The following is a 22,962-nucleotide window of genomic DNA, read 5'->3' on the forward strand; positions in this document are numbered from 1 at the left end:
CTAACTGAAACAATCCTAAACTTACTATTTTGTAATTTAAAAATTGCAAACATCAGTTCTTTCTGTTAGGTTAGATGATTGTCATATTTATAATCATTAATACTAGAACATGCCAAAGAATGGGGCGGGTTTATGCTTAGATATTCATCAGTCTAGAGATAAATGGGGAGCCTGGTTGCCCTTTACATTTAATTTTGTCTAGCACTGTTTTTGTGAATTTAATACCTGGGATCTTGAAAAATAATTGAGATACTGAAATAATTGAGAAATGTGTTGCTTTCTTTTTTCACAATTCAAATCACATGATTATCTCTCCCTCCCCCCCCTCCTTTTTTCCAGATGATCAGTAGAATTGAATATGTGCATACAAAGAATTTTATACACAGAGACATTAAACCAGATAACTTCCTAATGGGTATTGGGCGTCACTGTAATAAGGTTAGTCAAATGTTCTCTGCATGAAAGAGCAAAGAGTAAAAACTCCAAAAATTGCTTTGGTAAACTTTGAATCTTTAAAAAGTCATAGGAAATTGTATTTGCTGTTGATGATTGCTTTAAAAGATTGTGCTAAAGGGTAATCAGCTAACTCTTATTAACTTAGCAACTTGAAATAAATTTTCTTCCAACTTACCCAACCCAGGTTAATTATCTGTATGGAAATACAAAATTCCCAAGGGCTTTCTAATGAAATGTAATCATCTGTTATTTAACTATTCAAAAGTTGTATCTATTTTTCATTCGTTGAAATAGTAAAAAACCCCATATACATTTTTTCCTGAATGCTAAAATCAGATTTTAACCTTTGTCACTGAAGCGTGGGTTTTTGCAATATATGTGCTTGTGCCAGCGTGGGAACCACTGACCCCATCTGTCACCATGGCGTTAACATTTGCTGACTGAGCATGATCATAATGAGAATTCTTCAGTCCTTGGATTTGTGTATTCAAAAGGTTAACTTTTGGGCCTGCTTCAAAAGTAGTTGACAGTTTCTTACTTGGGTGCCAAGCTGGGTGGATTCTCTACCCCTTCTCCCCCTTTTAAAGGAAAATATAGTCAAGTGAAATGAATGTTCATACAACAAAATTAGTATTCATTGGGGTCTCAGAATGGTTGAACGTATGGGGTGATTGGGTTTGAGCTAGTGACGCATGATTGCAGTTAGAAACTAATTGTGTTGAAATTTTTCTGCAATGATTAGTTTTATTGAGTGAATTGCTTTATTTATCGATTCAATGTTGAGCTCGGGCAGACAGGCAGCATTGGCAATGCACTAAGCATGTTATGATCTGATGATCTGATAGAAATTCTCAACTTCAGGACAACATGGGGCTTTTTGGTTTTTGTGGGGTTTTTTGTTTTGTTTTTGGAAGGAAGATTCCCATTTGTTTTATTAAGTCATTAGGAAGTGTTTGGTGTTTTTTTAGGTCTGGCTATAAATGTTTACCTTTGTTTGCCTGTATGAATGCCAACTTGTAGCCATTACCATTAGAACTGGTGTTATTTGCTAATGCGTGAGACATTGATGTTGGTCTGACCAAGTTTTAGGAATTTAAATTTTTTTGTAAGCTAACCTTTAAATAATGAAAGGTGTGTATATCTACATATAACTTACCTTGCCATTCCCAAATTGCATCTTTGTTTATTTTTAAATATTCTGTAGCTTCTCTCTCTGAAGCATCCAGGTTCTTAATTGTTATTGAAAACCTGGTGGTTTAATTGAAAAAAATTTTACTGGTCTTAATTTTTGGGGCAATTCTGTTAGTTTGACCCTGATCTTTGGCCATTTCCCAGCCCCCCCCCCCCTTCCCTATTTTCTTCCTGATAAAGACCCACTATCCTCATGTGATCTGTGTTCTGCATGTTGACATTGCAGTACATGGTTTTTGTCTTAAAATTAAATGATGACCTAGATAATAACTCTTTGCTCCCTGCCCCCCTTTTAAAAATAGCTTTGTTAATTACATAGTTGTGTTAGGATGTCCAGTTTGCCCCATGATGAAAAAAACCTTTTTAGGCTCTTGTGTCCTCTTTAGAGATACTAAAAAATATTGTGGAGCTGCTTGCTGTTAATAGATTCAGAGAGTCCCTAAGGTAGAAGTGCAGTGTTTCACTTAACTAAGATTCAAATTCTAAATGTTGTTCTTGAACATTTTAGATTAGTGTTTTGTTTCTGTAGTTGGTTTTTAGTGTTTTCTTTCTGTATTGTAGTTTGAAAAAACATGCCAGTTTTATGAGACTGGAGTCTTTGGTTAGTTTGTTCTAGTAGTTTTCTATTCATGGGAACAAATGGGGGGCTTTTGAGGTTGATTTTTTTTTTAAGTCAAATTTCTTACTTGGAAAATTGTTCTGAATTTGATATTTAGGAGTGACCACTCCGATCTTAGTGAATTTATTCATCTCTTCCAGTAATCAGCCCTGCATGCTTATGAAAACCAATTTTGAGGTGACTAAATGCCTTCTACCTCTTCCTTACTGAAGATTTTTTTCCCCTGTACAATCTTTTTTGGGGGAAGGGCAGATTGTGGTACCAAATATTGCAGAGCCAAATTCCCCATTTTTGATGAAAATATTAAAGAGCCAAATGTCACCATTGCTATCCCTGATTCAGGCAGTGACACAATATAGTGGCATTAAAAACTTGAGTATTTTCCAGAATTCAAATGTTCTCGAGCATGTGATTCTTATTTGGAAAACTGAGAAGCTACAGTGCTTGGTGGAAGAAGGATGGCATTTGGCTACCCTGTTCTTTCTCTAATGCCTCGGTGTTGCCTGTCTGCGCCGGCCATTGTTGCAATGTAAGCAATACTGTTTGATGCACTGCCACCCTCTATTGTCTGTTTAGTGTTTAGAATCTCCAGTGGGGAAGAGGAAAAGAAGCATGACTGTTAGTACTTCTCAGGACCCATCTTTCTCAGGATTAAACCAGGTCTGAAACTGTCTCCTATTCCAACCTCAATCCCAAATTCATGTGCTTTTCTTTTTTATTGTTTTCTTTTGATTATTTTTGTTTTGTTTTAATTCTGGAGAATGTAGATCTTGCTCAAGCATCTCTTACGTTGGCATTATTCAGACATACTTGGCAAACATATAACATTACTAAGATGTTTTTTTGTGGCTTTTGCTTAAAGCTTGTAAAGTGTAGAGAAAACCTAAATGAAAACAGGATTATGTTTAGATCTGTAACGTCCACATGAGGAAATGATATGTTGGTCTAGTATTGAAATTCTTTATCTAATGGTAAACTTGAGCTAGACTTTAGTTTTTAAGACTGTATTTGGAGTTGCAGAACTTTTAATGCATGAAATATATCTAAATTCAGTTGCATCAGTGCTGTATGATGAATATATTCTGCCTCAATTCTCTTCCCCTTCCCTAGTGAACTTCAGGTAAGTGTAGACCAGATTTCAGATCTAGTGTGTCTAGAATTGATTGTACCTCAATATGTGAATTCTCCGACTTCAGCCAAACGGCATAAAATGCTCCAAGAGCATCATGTGCTCTGGAACTAGGAGACATTGCAGTCTAACAATGTAACAGTAACATAATTGAAGCACTTAGCAAACAATTACCATTAATGACATGTAAGGTAAATTAATGCATAACCTGATGATTTAGTGTTTGGCAGGCTAAGTAATAAACACCCCAGTACTTTTCTTAAAAAAATTTTTTTATGTAAGTGGAAGTCTCCACTTCTTTTTTTTCATAGAAGTTGGCCAACTTTGTTAAGCTCTTGAGCAAAGAAGTGAATGTTAATCATTCAATTTAGTATACACTGAGAAGGAAGTATTGGCATGAGTAATCAAAAAAGATAAGTTGAATTTGGTATAGTTTCAAAGTATGTTCCATACTTTGTACCACATGCATCATCTGAGTAATCATTTAATCCTTTTCTGTACTGCCCAGCATTATTCCAGGGATCATCTTCTGCTGTTACTGGTTTCTGAAACTCAAACTTATTTTTATTCACGGAGAAATAGTAATTGTTGTGACTAGATCTGAGGTGGGGAGAGAGAGAGGATGGTGGGTAATTAGGCACTTTGTAAAGCATCTAGTTCCCCATTTTTGCTTATCCATTCATTCACACAACTTCTATTTTGTAACATAATCATTTAGCAACTTCCATAAAATGACATTGGATCGATTATATTTTCTACATACAGATTAGCTGGGTTGTGAGGAAAAGTGATCCTGTGAATGTTTTGAAAGGGCAAGGAACTGTGACCCTCGTTAGGTGAAAAATTGCCAGATTAAGCTAAAAACTAAAATTACCGATAGTGTTTCTAAAAACACCTCTGCTAAAATAAAATGCACCTCTGCTGAATGGAGTTATCCCCCTATGCCCAACATTAATTCACTCCCACATGCCTTTGAAGAATAGACTGCATTCTGTAAAACAGGCACAAATTTTACCTAGCACACAAAACAAAAATTCACAGAAAAGTAGCTTGACCCACCAGAGAAATTAGACTTCTTTTGCATATGCAAATGTATAAAAATATATTATCTTATGACTTACTGAACATTGACTTTTCCTTGTTTGGTTCTCCCTTTACATATTTGCGGCTGTTTGGTTGTATCCTTGGAAACATGGTGTCATGTAAACACTTCCGTTTTGTGTATATTCATTTTTAAATTCAAAGCAGAGAACTACTAAAGAAGCTTGATAGGTACCAGAAGATCATGAACTACCAAGAGATTAAAAAAAATTTTTTATGTTAAGTAGCTTTCTTTTTCAGTTATTTGTTCTTATTTTCACCTTTGCTTAGCAGTGAAATTATTTTTCCTGACTTACTTTCAGTTTTTATAAGAGGAGAAAATTTAAGTTGTTTTATTTGCTTTGTAGTTTTTTGTTTTGATATTAAAGATTGAAATATTTGAGAAGACAGTGTTTGTATTTATTTTTTGTTTTCTAAAACTACATTTCATCCTTTAGCATTGTGGAAAGAAAGAACACTAGAGAACATTGAGCTTTCATGGAACAATCTTTTAAAAAGTTGTGAGAAAATGTCTGGTCACGGAGTTGCAAATGGAGCAACTGAATGTACACTTGGACATGAAGGACACTGTCAGATCTAATTTGTCAGAGTTACTCTTATTTTCTCCTCCATTTTGAAGTACTAAAAGAAGCAATCCTAGGAAATGTCCTTTAGAGGAGAGTCTTTGTCTTAATTGCCTTTTGTTTAAAACTCACGTAATTCTTACGGGCATTTAAAAAAATACTGTGGAGCTGGATGTCTTTTTGTGTTTGTTTTTGCCTTGTTTTCTTTTCAGTGTGAATCTGCAGAACTTAAGTCATGCTTTTTGGTTTGCTTAACAGAAATGTATTTTGCTTATTTTAATATTTGTGTACTGAACCCATTTTCATATCAAGAGAAAAGTAGGAGTGTGAGCTTTGTTTCTCTTTGTGTGTTCTAAGACTTTCTCTTGATCGTATAATAATGCGATTGCCGAGGAAGTGAATTTAATCTTACTAGATAGGTCTCGTTAGCCAGTTAAATTTTACTAAAAATTTGCTCTTCATTCTTTCATAGTAGACCAGGGGAAAATAGGTATGTCCTTGTTACCTTGGTGACAATAAGCTCAAACCTCAATGTCTTTTCCCATCCAATGTATAAAAAAGGCCTGCCTTTTTTTTTTTTTTTTTTTTTTAAGATTTTTCTTAAAGTAATGTCTACCCCCAACGTGGGGCTCGAACTCAAAACCCCAAGATTACGAGTTGCATGCTCCACCGACTGAGCCAGCCAGGTGCCCTTCCATAGAAGTGTTTTTTACCCTCCTAAGAGAGGCACTTGATCAGATTTTTTTTTCACCCAAATCAATCACTTTATTTTTTGTTTGTTTTTAATTTTTTTTAATGTTTATTTATTTTTGAGAGAGAGACAGAACATGAGTGGGAGAGGGGCAAAGAGAGAGGGAGACAGAATCTAATCTGAAGCAGGCTCCAGGCTCTGAGCTGTCAACCCAGAGCCCAATGTGGGGCTCCAACTCACAAACCATGAGATCATGACCTGAGCTGAAGTGAGATGTTTAACCAACTGAGCCATGCAGGCCCCCCTCAATTACTTTATTCTTACACACACCCTAAGAGGCTAGGTGGTGGGTTTCTTAGGATATCATAGATTGTAAACTGGACAGAAGGGACCCAAAGTCTGCCTAATGGAAAGAAAAACTAGAAAACGTAGGCACAACTAGGGAACAAAAGGTCTAGGGCTAGGTACTAAAAGGGCACCTAGACCTGCCTGTTGGATAATCTTTGTAGACATAACTTTAGTAAGAGAATTTATGATAAAGACTAAAATTTGAAATAAAGATTATTTATTTTGCTTTAGAAGGTACGTAAATAAATACTGGATTTTTTTTCTTTTTTGTCAAAAATAGGGGGTTTTTTCCTTCAAAAATTAGCTACATTATAAACATATCTTACTCCCATGTGTCCCATATAAACATGATAGCACTAAACATTATTTTGTTCTAAAATACTAGTCTTGTTTTTAGTTAGCTCCTTTAAACTGCTAATTGTAAGTTATCTTGGTGTAAATAGATACTAAGTGCTTTTTTTTAAGATTTTAGATCCATATTTATATTTCCCAGAAGTTTAACCTGATGAATGGATAAATATCAGTGGGAAGTAGTAGAATGTAATGCATGCTTGTTTTAAAAATGCTTATTTTTTTGTTAATACAAATCTTGGTTTTGTTGTCAATATCAAACTTTTCCAAGTTGTCTTATTTTAGATAATGAACATTCTGTTGCTATACTGAAGGAAGAATAGCCTTTGCAAAATGGAAGAATTCCAGATAGCTTACGTTCAGTTTTTGAAACCTCATGCTTGTTTACCAACAGTAACAGGATGTCAGGTTTCATTATGGCACACAGCACGCTTTTCAACTCTGCTATGAAGCATGTATATATATATTTCTTCACTACTTTTCTAAAGACAGGCTCCCGAGTGTGTAATAAACTGGGCCTGTGAAGTTGGTTCAGCTGACAAGGATCAACCATTTAACTTGCTTTAACTTGATTTATTGACGAGAACTAGTAAAAACTTACTGGAATGTTAAGTTTGTTCATTATCTGTTTCGCTTACGATACTTTATTTTGATATAGTTGAACAAGATAGAATAGATGCTGTTGAATGAGTAAGCAGCAGTTCAACTGAGCAAGGTTGGAAACCTAACATCCCTTTATTTTCTTTTAAAGTTATTCCTTATTGATTTTGGTTTGGCCAAAAAGTACAGAGACAACAGGACAAGGCAACACATACCATACAGAGAAGATAAAAATCTCACTGGCACCGCCCGATATGCTAGCATCAATGCACATCTCGGTATTGAACAGAGGTAAGTTTGAGAAATGAATGTGTTTCTCAGATCCATAGGAAAAGCCACTAATGGGTTTTGGAAATATTTTAACTAGTTTCTTATGATGCCTAAAGATGTCTCTTGGCTGAAGATTTGAAGGACGCTTATTAATTCTTTTACCTGTTGAGCTTTAGTCAGTGCTGTGGTGCCAGTTAAATGAGAGACCTTTTGTTTCTTTGTTGAAGGTTGTCTCTTGGGGAGAAAATACTCCGTGATGGAAAATTAGAAGCATAAATGTAATTTTATCTTGATGTTTGTTTGTTTACTTGCAACTGAAGACAGTAGTACTTATTTTCTTCATGCTGATCTTGAATTTTTATATTTTAGTGATGCAAGTTGAGTTTGGAAAATAATGTTTTAGTTATTTAGTTTTACAAGGAAAATGTTACCTGAGTCCTAATGAACTAAGAGGGGGTTGGTGGGCCATCTCATGTTCTGCTCTTCACTCCTACATAAATTAATAGGATCTGATTTGAAGTAAACATTGTCATGATCTCGGTGCTTTTTCGATTTTTTCTATCTTCTATTTTTTTCTGGTCTTTTATCTTCCCTTCCTCTTTTATCGATCAATTTTTATTCCTTAAAACCAGCATAGAAATGATAAATGATATGCTTCTAGGTTCGGGAACCTCAAGAGAAGGATCTTAAGCTTAGGAAATGTTCAGTGTGTATGTGTATATATATTCACATGCATCATTAATTGGCTTTAAAATGTTAATTGGGGAGCTTGGGTGGCTCAGTCGGTTAAGCATCTGACTCTTGATTTTGGCCCCGGTCATGATCTCATGGTTCATAAGTTTGAGCCCCATCACCACGCTGTTGGTGCGCAAGGAACCTGTTTGGGATTCCCTCTCTCTTTGCCCCTACTCTGCTGTGTTCTCTCTCTCTCTCTCTCTCTCTCTCTGTGTGTGTGTGTGTGTGTGTGTGTGTGTCTCTCAAAAATAAACTTAAAAAAAAATGAAATGCTAATTTATTTCAGCATCCCTCAAGTTAGTTTTTAGGAGCTTCTGCAAAACTTAAAAGTGTCCTGCTACTTTGTACTTTGTTCTGTCTTCTTCATTAACCTCATTTAGAAAGTTGTCTCGCTAAATCCTTTTTGCTCTTTAGAAATTAAATTGCAGGACTGTGTTGGATTTTATAATTTTGTATTCTGTGAGAAAATTTTGTTTAGAAGTAACTCGTTACGAACTTTCTTATTACTTTAAGTATCTTCTTTCACAAGCCACCAAATTGCTCTTTCTCTTCGCTTGGGAAAACTTCTTGTGTACCTGGCTTTTTTTTTCCAGATGCTTTCCATAATAATTCCAGCTTGTAAATTTACATTTTCTTTTCTAGTCGCCGAGATGACATGGAATCATTAGGATATGTTTTGATGTATTTTAATAGAACCAGCCTGCCCTGGCAAGGACTAAAGGTAAACCAGACTTCCATTACCAGTCTTTTTGTTTTGTTTTAAGAATAAAAATACACATTGGAGATGAACTTTAAGGTCCCTTTGAAACCTAAAGCTTTCTGAGAGTGAATTAACTTTATTTTAACCTTTTATTGGGAAAATAAAATCTGATCGCTTCAGCAAGAATTAATAGAATCCCATTGTCAGGCCTGAAGAACAATTTCCTTTGGGACAGTAAGCAGATACCCACTGGTAACCAGTAGCTTTATCTGAATGGAAATTGACGTGGGCTAATTAAAGGTGGAGGCTTTCTGATTTTGATGCGTTGCCAGTGTGTTGAAAAGGAAGACTTTTATGAGTAGTAAAACTGGTTCGTCTAGTAGTACTACTAGCTATATTATTTAATTATCCTAACATTTGCTCCTATTAATTAGGAGTTTCACCTTGATTTTTGTGAGTGTCTGTTAATGATAAAATCACTGTGTCCTAGAATGTAATGGCTATTCTGATACTTTATTGTTCCTTTAAAGGAAAATGGTCCCTGTGTTTATTTAGCATCTGTGAATTAGATAAATTGCTCAGTGCTTGTGTGACTAGCTCTATCAAAAATGAGTAATTTTTACACTGGAGAAATATTTTGACGTAACGTAACTTACTAATGTTACTAAATGATGAGCACTTTTGTTGGTATTGAGCTGCCTTTACTTTTGCCCTTGTGTTGAGTATTGATTATGAAAACACATTTCAGATTTGACTTCACCCATTTTTACTTAAATCATGTTCCTATTAGACTTACCCTTTCCTAATAGCTAAAAATATTCTTGAGGTAGAAACACTGGTAAAGAGCTATCAGTTTGGGTGGGGGTTGGGTGTGTTTTATTTACTTTGATTTGGTTTTAATTCTAAGGTATGATTTCTCTTGAATCTCATGTTTACATTTATGTCTAGTGGGTTAAACTAACACGGTTCTTCTCGATAGTATTGACTATGTCTATGTGGTTTGATTCTTATTTTCCACAGGCTGCGACAAAAAAGCAAAAATATGAAAAAATAAGTGAAAAGAAGATGTCCACTCCTGTTGAAGTTTTATGTAAGGCAAGTGTGCTTGAGGCCTTTTTTGTTTTTTTTTTTTTTTTAAATAATAAATAATCCAAGAAGAGGGAGCATTTTATTTGCCTGTCCTGGAACTTAAACATCCTATGAGGTAGCTAGCTACTACCATTTTTAATTTACTTTTTGATGATTCTAAGTATCTTTAAGAGTAGTTTGAATATATGAGCCATTTTATTTTTTTAAAATGTCTACTTATTTTGAGAGATTGGAAGAGGGAGAATCCCACGCAAGCTCCACACTAAGTACAGAGCCCTATGCGGGACTCCATCCCACAACCTCAAGATCACGACCCAAGCTGATACCCAAGCTTAACTAGCTAAGCCATCCAGGCATCCCTTTAGGAATCATTTCAAATAAGTATTTTATGTTTCTCGTTTGTTTGGGTTCTGTAATCTGTTAAAAACTAGAGGGGAAAAAAGGGCATGTAAAGTTGTCTAGTGGAACCTCACTAGTTCATGAGAAAATAAATATTCTCATCCCTAAACTGGTGCCAGAAAATAATGGATATCGGCAGTTGGCAGGCATATCAAGGAGTAGGGAGACAAAGGCATATCACAGTATTCCAAAAATAGCCAATGGTGGACAATATAGGCGACAGTTGGAATCAGGCTCATTTCTCTTAAATCTCAAGCTTTGTAGAGAAGCCTAGGAGTTGAGAATGGAGAGCTGTCGGTTTCATGTTGGATAACCGTGGTCTCTTACATAGAAAGAAAACCACCTGGTCATCTTTGAGACAACAGTGGTGTAACCGACATAATTAGAAGACCGTATATAATTATATAGTTGGGTGTTGGGAAGTCAGCATGGAGTTGAAATAGTACTTTGTGGAAGGGGGAAAGTGGTGTTTTTATGTCTCCCTATCCGCAAATTCCTTTTTCCTTCTCCAGATCTACAGTTAAAAGAGGGATTGGGGTGGGTAAGAGACTATGTTCTTTTCTGAGATTCGGGATTTATTTTAAATTAATAAATACATTGTAGGTCCATGAATAAAATGTTCTTGTCTTATGGTGCCCCCAGATAACTTTTTTTTGTTTTAAGTTTGTTTTTGAGAGGGAGACAAAGAATCCCAAGCAGGCTCCGTGCTGTCAGGGCAGAGCCTGATGCAGGGCTCGATCTCACGAACCATGAGATCATGACCTAAGCCAAGATCAAGAGTCAGATGGATGCTTAACCTACTGAGTCACCCAGGTGCACTCTCCCCCCCCCCCCAACTTTAAAATCTGTATACTTCAGGAAGCAAAACATATTTTCTGTACACTACTATTTCTATGCAACAGAATGATTCATTTGGCTTACCGGGAAAGTCAGCCATTTTTCAGGAAGAGAAAGGGAGTGTTAGTTAGCACATCGTCTGCTTCTGGGTTACGTATTAATTTTGATCTAGAAATTGTGAACTAGGTCTCACTTTCTGGATTAGCCACATATAATTGTCAGGGTGCAGTGAACACAGAGTATTAGTATTATTAAAAAGTAGTGAGATTGTTTTCAGTCTCGTTACGGTGGTAACTACTTCATATCTGTATTAGTTACGGCATTGGTAGTTTTCTTTTGTGAAGGTTTTGCCTGCTGTCATAAGATAGCAATGCATGAAGTATACTATTTGACTTTTACTTCTGGTTGTTTAGCTCTATTTGGAATACATAAATGCAGGTTCATCTGGTATGTGCTGTTTAATGTCTTGTTAAGAATTTAAATAAAATGTGTAATATACTGATTAGTTTCAGCTGTCCATTCTCGAACAGTGAAATAATGTAAGAATGAAAGCTGTTTACATAAATGCAGTCAATAAAGATGAATGTTACAAGTATATCCATTTTATCCTACCTTAGTTTTCTGGATACGAGAAATTTCTCAAAATTGGAAGGTTGTGGGAAGAGACTGTCTCTTTTAACGTAAAGCTCTTCACTTATATTTGAGGGGAAGGCTGCAGGGATTTTTGTTTTAGTATTTTGCATTTCCACATTGGTGATGGCAAAATCTCTTTGGTGATTAATATCTATAGGCTCAGGGACGCCTGGGTGGCTCAGTCGGTTAAGCATCAGACTACAGCCCAGGTCACAATCTCATGGTTCGTGGCTTCAAGACCCATATTGGGCTCTGTGCAGATAGCTCACAGCCTGGAGCTGTTTCTGATTGCATCTCCCTCCCTCTCTCTCTCTCTCTGCCCCTCCCTCCCTCCCTCTCAAAAATCAGTAAACAACAACAACAACAACAAAAAATACAGGCTTAGAGATATTGATATACATTTTTGAGAATCTTTCCTAAGAAACTGAAAATGGAAAAAGTTTATGCCCACAGGTGTTCTTACTAGTATTGTTTAGAAAAGAGAAAGATTTTAATTGCCTGAATGGCCAGTTACAGGGAACTAGTTAAGTATGATGTATTCACTCGTTTGGATATTGTACAGCCATTCAGAAGCTTATGAAGAGGTTGGAAAATTACACAGAAAGATACTTGGAATATAATGTTGGTGGCAGAACAGTAATATGTAAATTATGTAAATAAAATAACAGTTGCGGAAAAAAGAAAAGGCAATCCCAGTCTTCGTAGGACAAAGCATTGGATTGATCCATATCACAATAGTAGTTGCTTTGTATGATTGCACTCTCGGTGATTTTACTTTTCTGTTTATGTAAGTATATTCTACTACAAAAAAGAAAGTAATTTCAGAGTCTGAGAGAAAGTGCCTGTTCACTGTGCCTTTGTGGCAAATACCATTACCGGCCTCGATTTTGTCATTTGTTAATTGTTTTCCATTGAGTTGTTAGACGTTGATAAAGTAATAAATTAACAAGTGGGTTCTCCAAGTTATTTAAGGACATAATACTGTAGGGAAAGGAACCATATTTTCTCTGTACATGATGAAGTGGTCAGAACAATGATACTTTATTACATTTATGAGGATACCAAGTCATATTAGTTGCGTTCTCACATCTTATGGCAAAATAGTAATAAAGCACTGTCCTCAAAAACAAGTTTTACTTGCATTTTTAAATGCATTTATTTTTCTGTCTTAAATAAGTTGTTTTGTTTTTTTTACTTTGTGTTTTAACTCTTGAACTTGTAGGGGTTTCCTGCAGAATTTGCCATGTACTTAAACTATTGTCGTGGGCTGCGCTTTGAGGAAGCCCCGGATTACATGTATCTGAGGCAGCTATTCCGCATTCTTTTCAGGTCAGTTTTTAAGGTGTTTTTAAGACTAGAGACTCCAGGGAAGGAAATTAGTCAAATCCACCCAAGACATCTGTTCTGACAAGTAGCGAAATAAAGTGACTCTAACCAATATGAATAAAATATTAAGAAATTTGAGTTCGTTTGGCATGTTTCCATTGTGATGCAAACGTGCTTGAAATTATTTTAGCTTGGGATGGAGAAACAGTTGACTCAAACTCAAAGAATCTAACCTTTCCATGATAATGGCAACTGATGTTGCAATTCAAGTGACTGTTTGTGGTCCTTGGAACACTAACTTTGCTATGGAACCCTATTTAATATCAAAATTAACAGCAATTTACATACTAGATAGTTATGGGGTGTATGATGGTGTGGGAGCAGGCCTCATACTTTAGGGTTCCCTGGTGCAACCCAGAAATGGTCTTGAGCGGATGGGGGAGGGAGATAGAGTGCATGTTGCTGGAAATCTTAGTTGGAAGAGAAGAAGAATTGGGGTAATTCTCTAAGTCCAGGAAAGTCTACTTTCCAAGCCACCAGCATACACATCTACACACACACACACACACACACACACACACCAAGCTTACATTCTCATACCTACTCTGATTTGTTCTTAGAAGGTGCTTCCTATTTGGATGTTTCCCTAGATAATTGACAGCTTGAGTGCTGTTCATTACCACTCCCCTGCCTCTTTCAAGAAAGTTCAAAAGTCAGCTTCTTTTTGAAAAAGGAGAAGATTTATTCTTATTGAATACATCAGACTGAAGTGTGGTGACATCATTTTCCTTCAGTTGTGACTTGTAAAAAGTGGAACTGAAGAGTTAAAAAGTCATGTGTATGGAAAGAATTCTTTTAGGAGCTACCATAATTGGAGAAAATACTACCATTTTTCTAAAAAGTGCCCTCCCTGTTTTGCAGGTTCAGTAGAGTGTTTAGCCAGACTCTATTATTAAAGGATTAACACATCATTTTCTGTTTTCCAGGACTCTGAACCACCAGTATGACTACACATTTGATTGGACAATGTTAAAGCAGAAAGCAGCACAGCAGGCAGCCTCTTCAAGTGGGCAGGGTCAGCAGGCCCAAACCCCCACAGGCAAGCAAACTGACAAAACCAAGAGTAACATGAAAGGTTAGTAGCCAAGAACCAAGTGACGTGACAGGGAACAAATTGAACACAAAATTGGGTAATTCCTTCATTTCTAACAGTGTTAGATCGAGGAAGTGGTTTTGAAAGAAGTAAAAATTTGGCTCTGTGTTTTTACAAAGAGACGTCCTTGGAAAATTTGACTACTAACTTTAAACCCAAATGTCCTTGTTCATATATATATGTATATGTATTTGTATATACATATATGTGTGTATATATTATATCATTTCTCTTGGGATTTTGGGTCATTTTTAACAACTGCATCTTTTTTACTCATTCATTAACCCTTTCCAAAATAAACATTTGGTGTTGGGAATATGGTATACTCAATCAATCCAAAATCCTAGACCTAACACTTGTTGATTTTTAATAATGAATCTGGTTAGCCGTGGTATTTTGACTTTCAGACTAACAGTGTTAAGAATTTTTCTGCATGTTAATGCTGTAGCATTTAAAATGAAAAATGGTGCACATGGTCCGATTTCCAGAGGTGGTGCGTCTGGCATTGCCCCCAAAGTGTCTATCTTCTCGGTTGCGGAGCATCTCATTTACGTTCTTAAATGCTCAAATAACTGAAAAGCTCGACACATCTTTCCTACTCGAGAACCAGATCTCTCTTTTGGTTGCTATTTAACTACCTAGGTTCTTAATTTTAAAACGCTTGTTTTGTTTTGGGCTTTCTTTTATGGAACCTTGCAAATACTCAGGGTCTGGGAATTCGTTGTGGAATTGAACTCTGCGGTTAGGCCTTGCAAATTGGAAAAAACTGGGGCAAATGCCACTGAACTGCTAGTCTCTTTCCTTTCTGTCTCTGGCACTCTTGGTGCTACTAAGGAGTAGAACTGTTGGGGCACATTCTTGTCACTGTTGCCATACAGTTCGACTCCCGAGTTTCGTGGTTTTTGTTTGCTTTTCTTTACCCCCGTTGTTCCCTTTCTGGGGCTTACCTCCTGATACCTGCCTACTTTCTGGAAGGGGTGGGCAGGTAAGGTTTGGTTTTTGTGGTTTCTAATTATTTCATTTCTGAATGACTGCTCTAGTCTGAACCTAGCCTTCTTTGGGCTATATTTTTAGTATTGTATCTGAACAATTTGGTAATTTAAAAACAGATTCCGATCTGAGGTTACTTTTCAAGAAGGAGAATTCACTGGTGTCATCCTCATCCCAGCAGCTCATCTGTTAGGAATGAAGTTGAGATTCTTTTCTTCAACATTTCTGTATTGGGGGAGGATTCACAGCTGAAAGCTTAGCGTAACGGGGGTTCTTAGATGATGAAATTTCCGCTCAGGATAACAAACACCGATGCTTGCCTCTGCATCTCACTTGGGACCTAATTGTCCCTTTTGAGTGTTTTAATCATGATATAGCTAATCAGAGTGCGAAACTCTTAATGCGCTAGGTAGCTAGCTGGTATCACTGAGAAACGGTCCTACCAGTGTAACGTCTCTAAACTTAGGACTTGTTATGCCTGACATCTATTAAGGTATTTGCTTTTTTTCATAAAATGAAACCAATTTTTGCCTAAAGCTAGCTGGGATAATAGGATCATCACGAGTTGCAGTTTCTAGAACTAAAATTAGATTGAAATCTCATCTGACCTAGAACATTTCACTTCAGGCATTCAGCAGCCTTCAGAAAGAATTCCCTTATTTTGAGTTAGTTCCATTGTTAGTTTACTGTGTGTCTCTTTCTCAATAAACAAGCAGAATTTTTGTCCTGCCTCATCTAGGTCTTAAAGATGAGAAGTTGGATCCAGTGAGTTAGTATGTTTCCTTGGAAAAAAAAATTGTAATTAAACTTAAGTTTAATCCTTAATTTTGTATTGTAACTATTTTTCATAAAAGCAACTTTAAATATCTTACACAGTTTGCGGGGCACTTGGCTGGCTCAGTAGAGCCTATGGCTCTTGATCTCAGGGCCTGAGTTTTAGCCCCACTTTGGGGGTAGACTTTACCTAAAAAAAATAAAAAATCTTACAAAATTTTCACGGCAATCATAGACACAGGGTTTATATAAATTACTACATAAACATCAACTTGTAAAATATTGAAAAATTGGATTTTTCATAAAATGCATCATTTACCATTGACTGCTTTCAGAGAGACATTTTCAGGTGGTATATTTTGATTCCAAGCAAAATACTGCTTGCTACTAAAATATGCCAGGCCCCGGAATACAAACAACAAAATTGTGTTTGATCTTTGGTTTCTCGAAATGTTTGTTTTGTCTTGGATCTAGAACTTAGTGCCCCAGGCAGATCTCATGTGAAATCCCCTCAGTATAAAGCCATGAATGTGTACGGCAGGTTTTAAGGTGGCATGAAATAAGTTTGGGGAGCCTACTTCCCTAACCCCAGCCGTATTTATCCAGACCATCTGTTGAGAAATCTCCTATGAAGTCTGGAGTTTGAAGACAGTCCCTTTTAGGTGACTTACTCCTTATTTCAATCTCTATGTAATAAGGGTGTTTAAAAGCATGTTATTCTCTTAGGGTCCACTACAGTCATTTTTTTTATTCAAGGAAGAGCTCTCCTGCAGCTCAACTCTTCACTAATTCCAAGAAATCCTTTCAGTGACGATAACATCATATAATACATTTTTCTGGTTAAAACTTTAGAAGGCACTTACCTAATACATCCTATCAGTTTTTGTTCACGGAATTATACGCTGAGGTTTTCCAAAGCAGAGAATTTGGTTTCTTAAATGTATCTTCAGCACATGAAACTGTATACTGCAGGGATATCTATTCCTGGAAAAATCCCCCGAACTGGTTGACATATTAATATATTTTACGTTATTAGTTTTAGTTTTTGAAAATTGTATATGGGATGTTTCTTCCATGGAAAGGTGTGTGTGTAATAAGTTGTTTCAGCAGTTCACTGTGAATGTCCAAAAAGTCTTTTAAAGTCTGACTTACTCAGCTAAGATGGGTTTATTATGTGTAATAGACTTCTATCCTAATTACTTTTCTAAAGAAAAGATCTTTTGAAGTACTCCTTTCCAAGGCCCATCAAAAGACTAAGAAATAAGGCGTTTCTCGTTTCTTGTAAAGCCCACTATGATGTGTACTAATTTTCGGTGCTCTTATGCTACAAGATTATAATTAGTTTTTATACATGTTAAAGAGAAAAATAAAAGATTCACATCTGAGACACTTCCAAATTCATTTCGCTTCCTTTTATTCAACTGTATGTGATTATCAGGAAAGTAGTTTTTAAGACATTTAAGAAGTACTAAAGGGAAAAGGAAATCTTTTTAGGACATTCAGAATCCAGTTAAGTTCACCATTTCTTTAGTTGAGGTCAGAGATGGGGAGAATTTCAGAAGGTAGTGAAGCCAAAGTTGGATCCTTACATAATTCTATTATCATCTTAGTCCCTCTGTTCACTACTCCAAGCCGTTGATATTAAGCATAGTTTTATCATAATCACATACGTGGATGTCAGATTGTTGACAGTCAAAAAATAGAAAATTTTTCTATCACATTCTCCTACCATGTCCATGGTCTTCCTTGAATTAGCTTCCAGTGTTTACTGGAATTCACCTACCATTTATGTCTAGCTTAACTTTTTCTGACTTCACCAATTGCTGCTAGGAACGTGGCTGGTCACTCAGCAACGTAACCCAAATCACAGGGGAAGACCTTGAAATAATCTGGAGACTGATCTTCTCTGAATACACTCAATCTAAAGAAGTGCCAGGGAGCTGCATCTACTTGCTGAAATTTTTGTCAGCTTTTTTCATTATGGACACTACCACTGGAGAGAAAAGAGCTCAGTAACCCAACAGGAAACGAAGACGAGTGTGCAAGAATTGATTTGTGGTCATCTGAATGAATCTCACATCTCCAAGGCTGGCTGGACTTACCAAACATGAACTTGTCCGAAAATCTGGATGATACCACAACAGTCAGAAGATCTAGAGGAGTACAGTGTTGCTGTGACTCAGTGGTGTATAATGCAGACCATCTACCAGTTGGGGAAGGAATCAATTGTAACAGGTATTTCAAGTTCAACAACCTCAGAATTCTGTAATAGGGAAGACCAAAAAAAAAAAAAAAAGAGAGATACCAGTCTGGTTTTTTTTTTTTAAAGGCAGTTGAAGGGGTAATGTGTGTACTTTATATACTTAAGTCGTCATTTATCTTATTTGTAGTGATAAAAAATCTATTTATCTTTCCCAACTTTTATTTTTTTTTAGTTTAGCATAGGAAAAGTTATTGTAGCTGTTTGTGTTTTTATTCTTGAGCTTTTATAGTGCCAATCTGATTCAAAATTCTCCAAGTTTGATTATGATTTCTGTGCAGCCAAAAAAAACCAAAAAAGAAAAAACACAGACATGTTAACTAATAATAAATGGCATTACATCATGAATGTGAATACTGCATTCAAACTACTTTTAAAAAGTCTTCCACTAGGAAAGGATACTGAAATGTAAAAAGCCCATCACAAACTTCAAGCCTTACTATTATATAAATATCCCTTTGAACTAATTTGTGGTTCTATTTAAAAAAAAAAAAATCAGGGACATCAGAAATGCATTCATAAATAAGAGCCAATGTATACTTTTCAGATTTTGGATTAAGGGGTAGAATCTCACTAGTTACATAAACATTTTTTTCCTTTTGCAGATTTGAAAAGAAACTTAAATGTAGCTATTAACTCAGTAGTTACAGTGATGGTCCAACTCAATTTTGACTTTGCTTTTTGCTCCCTTTTTTTTGTTTTGTTTTTTTGTTTTTTTTGTTTTTTTGTTTTTAGGAGCAAAGGGATCCCTTCCTTATTTTAACTGTTGTTGCAGTGAAGATGGGTGTTTGGACTTTTAGAAGCCAGGAGACACCACCTAAATTACAAGATAAAAACCAAGGAATCAATGCACACTGGAAAAAGGAATGCACTTGAAGATTGAATGTTGAATACTTGCTGAATGCTCCCATTGAGATTTTTCCTACATAAACTTGAGTAACATCTTAGGACAATTCTCTGGAGAAACATTGATCCCTGGGTGGAGTATCCTACCATTGGCCCATCTGAAGAGTTACATCTGGATCTGACTGCTCTATTCCTCCAGGAATATTTTTAGGCTAGCCTCTGTCTGATTCCTAAGCAATTGTAATCATTAACTGACCCAGTAATTTCTCAAATATCAGATGAACAGATACAATTCTTACCTAGATCTAATTTTTATCCCTATTAAAGACACAAGAGTGTTCTAATATTTTGACATTGTAACTTACGTTTTCTTTTTAGTTAGTGATAGCGGTTTCTATTTTAAAGCTGTTTGGATATTCAACGTAGTAATTAGATTATTCAGTATAACGTAATCACATAGCAAGGTGTGGTAAACAGTTTTCGTAGCTATGTAAACATTTTTCTGTATCATATTTAAGAATAATTGCAGGACTTGAAATCAAATGCTCATCAGGGTAAGGGTCATCTCTAATTAGCTAATTCATAGTTTTAATTTGCTTCACAGTATTCTGTATTTTAACATTGGAATTACGTTACAGAATATGGTCTTAATTTTAAGGTTTTTAATTCAGGTTTGATCTGACTGCCTTTTCTTTTTGTGCTTACTTTGCTAATTCTCTTTAGTCATACATACCAAATAGAATATTCCTTGTGATGAAGTTCGTTTTCAGAAAGCTTCATAAAATTTTTCATTTTGGCATTTACTTTATGAATTTAGTACTTGGGCAGGCAACAGGGGTTTATTTTATTTATTTTTTTTAACAGAGGTTTATTTTGTGTCTACTCTGTTAGTCGGCATAGAGAGCGAAAGAATGTGTACAGCACTGTCCTCACAGTGTTAGCACAATATGTTTTTAAATAAGATGACTTTCAGTCCTCAAATGAACAAATTCCTAGTTAACGAGTGAGCCCATATTTCCCCAAATATGATATATAAATGTTTGGTGTTATCTTTGCGGGGGGGGGGGGTGTGGGGAGGCATAGATTTTAGAAGCGTATTATTTGTCCCACAGAGCCCATTGGAAATGGTCCAGCGAATGTTTGAGAAGCACAAAGAAGGGAGAAGTTTATGATGAATAAAAACATGGTTTCCATGCTGAATTTAGAAGTGAGAGATCAGAGTGGGCTAGAAAGAGCTATAATGAGGCCAGCTATAGGGGTTTGGAAGGGGATGAACCAAGGGGCATGGTCACCTCAAGGGAAGGCTTTTGCTGAGAAAAGGTGGTACTGATGGGGTTTTCGTGTTTTGGCTGAGGAATGGGCATACTTCCTTTCTGCCTTGAGCCATAGATAAAGCCTTGTAGGTAATAGTTACATAAACATTTTTTTATGTTTTATGTTTTTTATGTTTATGTTAGAGCAAAAAAAAGCATTTGCTCTAGTGGTCTTTTGCCACAGATGGAACATGCAGCTATTACTACCTGAGGCTGGTTTCTATTCAAACCTGCCTATGTGTGGAAGTCTTAAGAGTCTAATTGTGGCAGAGGGAGGTAGTGTTTACAGGGTGGGAAGGCTTGCAAAGTAAATAAAGCCAAAACAAAAAAGCGTCACTTGTTTGGGTTTTCAAATCCAGGGCAAAACTTTTTTAATGTATTATTGGTGGAAGTACAACGTTTTTAAAGGTTTAAGGTTTCTGTGATAAAAATCATACTGACCAGGTTTGTGTTCTATGGAATAACTCAATTATGTCTTGAATACATTTATTATTAAAGCTTATTGCTCCTTATTTGGATCAGAAATAATGTGCAGAAAAGTTCCTGCATATAGTATGATTAAGACTATAGTTTGTAATTTTTAAGGCAAACCCGTCTTATTTTTCATTCGTTTGATAAATATTTGAACACATTCTATGCTCTAGGTACTAGAAGTCTAGAAATAAATAAAACAGGCTCATTGGAATTCCCAGTAATTCTCGGGCCTGAAAAGTGTATGCTGACTGGGAAGGCTTTGATTCACTGTGTACCGCTCCTACGTAAAGGCACCTAGAACAGAAAAGTTTTTGTATGTAGTTTTAAGATGAGCCGTGATTTTCAAATAGATGAAAATATTCTGAGTCACCATTCTAATAAAGTAATTATTGGCCCAGTTCCACCCAGTTTCCCAGTTTTGGGTGTGGTTTTTAAAAATCTTTTGTAACTTGGAATTGTAACATTCTTTTTTTGTTTCGATTTTTTTTTTTTTTTTTAAACAGGTTTCTAAGCATGAATCAAGGAACAGAAGAAGCAGAGCAGATGATCGGAGCAGCATTTGTTTCTCCCCAAATCTAGGAATTTTAGTTCATATGTACACTAGACAGTGGTTGTGAACAACCATTTACTTGGTGTAAAGAACTTAATTTCAGTATAAACTGGCTCTGGGCAGCATTGGTGATGCCGTGTCCTGAGTTGTAGCCGCTGTAATTGTGAATATTAACTGAGATAGTGAAACATGGTGTCCAGTTTTCTATTGCATTTTTTCAAGTGGAAAAGTTAACTCTAAATGGTTGACACACACAAATTGGTGGAGAAATTGTGCATATGCCAATTTTTGTTAAAATCTTTTATTTTGAACTATACTGCTTTGAGATCTCATTTCAGAAGAACGGCATGAACAGTCTTCAGCCACAGTTGTGATGGTTGTAAATGCTCACAATTGTGCGTTCTTAGGGTTTATCCACCCCTGGGGTTTGCAAGTTGTTCACTTAAAACATTCTTAAAATGGTTGGCTTCTTGTTTGCAAGCCAGCTTGATACGGTAGCAACCAAAGATTCCAGTGTTTGAGCATTCGGAAGACTGCCTGCTTACCTGTGCTAGAAATAACAGCATCTAAAGTGAAGACTTAAGAAAAACTTAGTGACTACTAGATTATCCTTAGGACTCTGCATTAACTCTATAATGTTCTTGGTATTAAAAAAAAAAAAAAAAGCATATTTGTCACAGAAATTTAGTTAACATCTTACAACTGAACATGTATGTATGTTGCTTAGATAAATGTAATCACTGTAAACATCTATATGATCTGGGATTTTGTTTTTATTTTGAAATGGGAGCTTTTTTGTTTACAAGTTCATTAAAAACTAAAAACTGTTTCTGTAAGGAAATGAGATTTTTTTTAAACAACAAAAATGCCTTGCTGACTCACTATGAAATCAAAATCTCCCCAATTTTTTAATAGACTACTTCAAGCCATTTGTTACATACAGTTCCTTTGCGAATCATTTTAGATTTAGTGTTACAACTTTTCCTCAGATTTTTTTTATTTAAAAAAAAATTTTTTTTTTTTTTTTTTTTTTTTGGTCTGAAGGGGAAAGGCATTCTTTATTTTTCCTTTTATAATGACTTACAGGCACAGTACCTAGTGCCGCAGCAGCCGGGACTCCGTGTTCTAACTCCTGCGGCCTCGCACTAACCGCTGGACTGATTGTGCATAAGAATGAAAGCGTTAAAGGGTTTAACTACCATTTTGTAGCTTTTCTTTAAATTCCTGGTTAATTTGGCTTTGAGCAGATTGATTCTTAACTTTGGAGAGCATCCCGCCAGGTGGCCAGGTGAGGTTCCTATGATTCCTGACCCTCCCTAAGCCCCCATTCTTTCCCCTAAGTTCTCTGTGCGCTTCCTCTTAATCTTAAATGCGCTCTTCTCTTTCCTCTTTCTGACCCAATAGAAAGAAAAATTTATTGACAGTAATTCTTTAAATAGCGTAATTTATTCATTTATAGCATGTCAGGATTAATTAAAAGAACCTTTGTCTGAAAATGCTGCCAGGAGCCTGTTGTAAATGTAGGTATTTTGTAAAATAACCTTGAAACTGTAAATTGACAGGT

The 22,962-nt window shown here is 36.0% G+C and overlaps 1 protein-coding gene and 1 long non-coding RNA gene across 5 annotated transcripts in view; both read left to right on the forward strand.

Moving 5' to 3' along the window:
• The window catches only part of CSNK1A1 (casein kinase 1 alpha 1), a 46,019-nt gene extending 23,794 nt beyond the window's left edge, over positions 1-22,225 (forward strand). The window contains exons 4-11 of one of the 4 annotated variants that reach the window (XM_049648048.1): positions 340-438; positions 2,843-2,926; positions 7,201-7,340; positions 8,697-8,775; positions 9,775-9,849; positions 12,935-13,041; positions 14,025-14,173; positions 21,352-22,225. In XM_049648048.1, coding sequence (XP_049504005.1) covers positions 340-438; positions 2,843-2,926; positions 7,201-7,340; positions 8,697-8,775; positions 9,775-9,849; positions 12,935-13,041; positions 14,025-14,173; positions 21,352-21,359 — 741 coding nt within the window. In that variant the 3' untranslated portion in view covers positions 21,360-22,225. Of the gene's footprint in view, positions 1-339; positions 439-2,842; positions 2,927-7,200; positions 7,341-8,696; positions 8,776-9,774; positions 9,850-12,934; positions 13,042-14,024; positions 14,179-21,351 lie in introns of those variants that run through there. The other 3 variants (XM_049648050.1, XM_049648049.1, XM_049648051.1) reach the window with 3 other exon arrangements.
• On the forward strand, positions 14,180-20,659 carry LOC125934575 (uncharacterized). The gene is made up of 2 exons (XR_007461458.1): positions 14,180-18,190; positions 18,951-20,659. It is a non-coding gene; the product is annotated as an uncharacterized LOC125934575 (long non-coding RNA).
• Positions 22,226-22,962: the final 737 nt, after the last annotated feature.

Source organism: Panthera uncia (genome assembly GCF_023721935.1).
Source record: "Panthera uncia isolate 11264 chromosome A1 unlocalized genomic scaffold, Puncia_PCG_1.0 HiC_scaffold_17, whole genome shotgun sequence".
NCBI classification, from domain to species: Eukaryota; Metazoa; Chordata; class Mammalia; order Carnivora; family Felidae; genus Panthera; species Panthera uncia.